Here is a 4,298-nt window from a genome sequence, read left to right on the forward strand (position 1 = left end):
ATGGATATTTTAGTGAGAGTTTTATCTTTTGTTTCCTACTCCCTCTTCTCATTGTGCCCAAATTTATTGCTATGTTTGCTTTAATTACTTTCCAAACTGCAGCCCTGTAAAGCATTACAATTCTCAAATCTAGCTTTTTTTCCCCTCTTTTTCCAAAATAGAAAGCTCTTTGCTTTGCCTGTGCACTTAAAATTTTATCCTATTAGAAACCTCTATTTCTGGCTACAGTTCACCCCTTTAAAAAAAGAAAAAATCTTTTCTATATTCTTTCCTCTAATTTATCTTAACTTTCTTTTTCTTTTCTCCTAGTTCTCCTTGGAATTTTCTACGATCTGTAGCAATGTGTACATAGTGATTCATCTTTAGAGAATAGAAAAGGCATCAGCTGTAGGGATAGATATCTTCCTTGGCAATGGGGAAACCTGTGTGAAAGGAATGGGAGTGAAAACAGGTAAAAACCCTGTTCTCCTTACTCATGTAAGTAGTTCCATTAATTGAATGGGATTACTTTTTTTTTGTGTAGAGTGAACAGGATTGGACCCTATCAGTCATATTAAGTGAATCCAGTTAGCCTCGTAGCTGAATATATGGGAAACTGGATTTCTATGTTTGATCAAAGTTCTCTTCTAGTTCAGGAGAAATAAAATATTTGAATAGTTTCCATATTTGTTAAAAATGGATGGTTATCTCATTAAGCTGCATGATGCAAACTCTGTCATAGCACACAGCAGGGTTTTGCTTTTTTTTCCCTCAGTCTGCTGTTTTGAAGTTGGTTTTGCAGTTACTAATCAGCTAGCTTTGAAGCAGACTACACATGGCAGAGGAGCAAGACTTGCTTGTCTGTGTTGAAGAACTTGTACTGAATGTGCCTGATGGCACAGGGAGCTAAGCCTCCGTGGCCCGATGATATCTGTAGGAGCTGATGGTGTTCAGGGTTTGTAGCAAGTGCTTGGCACCTGGCAAGACTGTCCCCAAACAGGGTGCTTTTACAAACACAGCTTTAATGTTTTTCTTATGCAGCTTCTTTCCTAATGCTGCTTTGTGTTTTAGGTTACCGTCCTATTCCAACAGACCCTTACCTGGGAGGGAATTCACCCTTACCACCCCCTGTAAGTGACAGGATGAGAAAGAGACGGGCTTTTGCTGATAAAGAGTTGGAGAACATTATGCTAGAGAGAGAGTATAAAGAGAGAGAGATGATGGAAGCTACACAAGCAGCTGCTCTTTTTCTCCCTAACCGCATGGTGCATGGAGCTGAGTATAAAACAGCTTTCAACACTACGCAAGCTGAGACTCCGAACAAGGAGTTTTGCAATTTTTTGCCAACCTGCCTTGATCTAACCATGCAGTATTCAGGATCCAGCAATATGGAACTAATCTCTTCAAATGTCAGTGTAGCTACTACCTACAGGCAGTATCCCCTATCTTCTAGGTTCTTAGTGTGGCCAAAATGTGGCCCCATTAGCGATGCTCTCCTCTACCAGCAATGCCTGTTGAATGCTACTACTGTCCAAGCTGTCAAACCTGGGACAGGTTGGGATGCCAAGGTCTCACAAAGCCAGGACTGTCCAAATGCCGAGCATGACATCATGTCTCCAAAACTGGAAAATTCATTTGTTCTGACCCACACGCAAGACATTCAGCAGCCACATAATGAGATACCATGCCATCCTCAGGAAGCTCGTGAGAAGTCAGCTTTCTCTCCTCCAAAAAGGACTTTCTCTCAGATTTCTGATAAGGATTCTCTGGCTCCTCAGGAGCAGGTATTAAGCAAGATCAGCAAAGACAGTGCCAAGCCCCCTCCACTGCTCAAATACAATCCATTTCAGTCACTGTTCCAGCAAACATTTCCTGACAGATCATCAGAATTGAGAACATCATTTGTGAAGGAGGTTTTTGAAGATGCTCATAAGAAATACAGAGAGTGTGCCATTAAAGAGAACCAAAACCACAAGTTTACAGTGGACAAATGTGCAAAAGACTTCCCTGGGGCCAAACAGGCCACAACAAGACTTTCCACAACCGAGCCACTGTCATTTTCAGTTGAATCCATCCTTAAACGACCTTCTTCTGCAGTTGCTAATGTCTCTCAATAAATAAACTATACCTTCAGCATAGTGAGTTTATATGCCTTGCCTTCTGCAGAATTGCTACTGCCTGCCTTGCCCCTTAAAAGATTTGTAAAGAGGATTTTCTGCTGTAAATGGTAATTCTTTCTTTTATCTCAAAATGACATAGATAAATATGCATGTTTTGTCTTCTGAAAAGATAATTTAATTTTTTTAAAATGGAAACTGCATATATAGACTGTAAAGTGTTGTTATTTTAAGCAGCCCTTCAAACCATTCAATAAAATGAGACTATCCTCAAGCATAGACGTATTCCTGATCTCCATTTTCTCTTGAATATCTCACAGGCAAGTATGCCCTACTTTCAGAACATACTTATTCCCTTATCTGCTATTATCAATGTACTTATTAGTTGTCTTGGTGGGGTAAGTGGTCATTTCTTCAGTAACTAAGAGGTAACAACAGTGCATGTAGGCTAGTGTGGATTCGCATGCCTTTATTAACTTAAATAAGGTTTGGATCAGATTCCAAATGCCTTTCTTACTCTGAAGGGGGAGTGCATGCTAGTGTAAAAGATTGGTTTATTCCACACCTCTCTACAAAAGCTTCTGTTACTAAAGCAGAAGAGTTACTAAACTGGATTTGAAGAGAAAGGCTCTGGTGAGCTTTTGGACAAAATATCAGCATTTTTAGAAGTTTGTTTTTTTTAATAAAAGGTCTGCTTTTTTTTTTTTTTTTTTTTTTTTTTTTTTTTTTTTTTTTAAATTTTCAACTAAGTTTACTTTGGATTTCTACCCCCTAGAATATTTATCTTCTGAAAACATTTTACCTTTGACCAGCAAGAGCCTGAGATTCTTGTGTAGTGGTAATTGAAATGATCTTTAGGCTGTAAAAATGAGGCATGGAATCATCACTGCTAATGATAAATCAAGTCCTGATCTCTCAGCTTTGTAATTCTTCACCCTTTTGGAGGGATAGCAGAAATAAAGGGGATCAACCAGTAGAATTTACCTGGGAACATGAAATGCCCTTAAGACTGTAGAAAAAGACCAGCTCTCAGTTATCATAGAGCTTAAAGATTTCTAAATCATGGTTTTCTAAGTTTTTCCCTATATGTTACTGTCAGCACATTTAGTGCTAACTGGTAATGCCTTGGTTACCTTCCTTCCTTAAAATTTTTATTCTGCAGACAGTGGTCAGCCAGTTGAAAGGAGCTGTGGTTTGTTCTTAATTTTTATTATTTTCTAAGGACAATTTTTGTTTGGTATTTGTGAGCAGAATGTGGTATTTTCTGATTTTATTACACTTGTTGCACAGGTTAAATGGTTATTTTGCTATGAATAAATCTGAGCCCGTGAATTTTTGATTCTTTAAGTATCTCTGAAAGTGTTTAGTGTTTGTCAGGAGTGGCGGGCATTGCTGAATAGCAGGACCCTTTTCATGGATGGGAGGAGTCGTCTGTAGTGGGTACTTTTCTAAGCCACTTTGTTAAAGCAATAAACAGATTGGAGAAAACACATTTTACATAATATATAAATTTTTTATATAACACATCTTTCAAAACACATTACAAATTTTTGTCAGGAATGTAAACAAATTTGTGGTAATTTAAAAGAATCTTGGGCACTAGGCTAAAGTTTCTTTTTCCAAAAGGATTCTTACTAACTAGATTTTGCCTAGCTGAAAATACATTTCAAATGCAGTGAGATTCTTTTCATTTTTTCAAACTCAGTTCTTTATCCCGTTGCCATTAGGGGGAGTTTTAATTTACTTGAGAGCTGAATCTTCTTGTTAATCAATTTAACAGTCAGCTAAACAGCTTTTACTCAGAGTAGATGGAGTGAAATTCTTCACATTTCATATTTGTTTGCTTTCACCACAGCTTCCTTCTTCGACTTAGTTGAACATTAAATGCTAACAAGGGGTTTTAATTTAAGCAGAGTTTCCTTTGTTATTAAAAATATGATTTGTTTTGTTTTTCAAGCTGCTGGCATAAACTAGGATGACAGATGAAAGAGTTCAGCAATCTATGTGGTGAACCAATATTCTGGATACTGGAATTAGTCCTGCATAAATATTTCTTTTGCCTGACAATGTGCACATCTAACATTGTTCAAATTCACATATGAAATATTTTTCCAGGAAGTCACTTGTCTTTATTTATCTCTTAAAAAAGACCAGAAAACCAAAACCCTCCAAAAGACTGGTACCTCTTGACCTCTTAAAGAA

At 37.5% G+C, this 4,298-nt stretch overlaps 1 protein-coding gene across 1 annotated transcript; it reads left to right on the forward strand.

The window, feature by feature from the left end:
• Positions 1–377: 377 nt before the first annotated feature.
• DMRT2 (doublesex and mab-3 related transcription factor 2) lies at positions 378–2,365 on the forward strand. Its single transcript, XM_026866817.1, has 2 exons — positions 378–451; positions 1,051–2,365. Exons 1-2 carry the CDS (start codon positions 436–438, stop codon positions 2,094–2,096), a joined length of 1,062 nt encoding a protein of 353 aa, XP_026722618.1. The 5' UTR covers positions 378–435; the 3' UTR covers positions 2,097–2,365.
• The last annotated feature ends 1,933 nt before the right edge of the window (positions 2,366–4,298 follow it).

The sequence above is a fragment of the Athene cunicularia genome (assembly GCF_003259725.1).
Source record: "Athene cunicularia isolate RWA chromosome Z unlocalized genomic scaffold, athCun1 chrZ_part4, whole genome shotgun sequence".
NCBI lineage: Eukaryota > Metazoa > Chordata > Aves > Strigiformes > Strigidae > Athene > Athene cunicularia.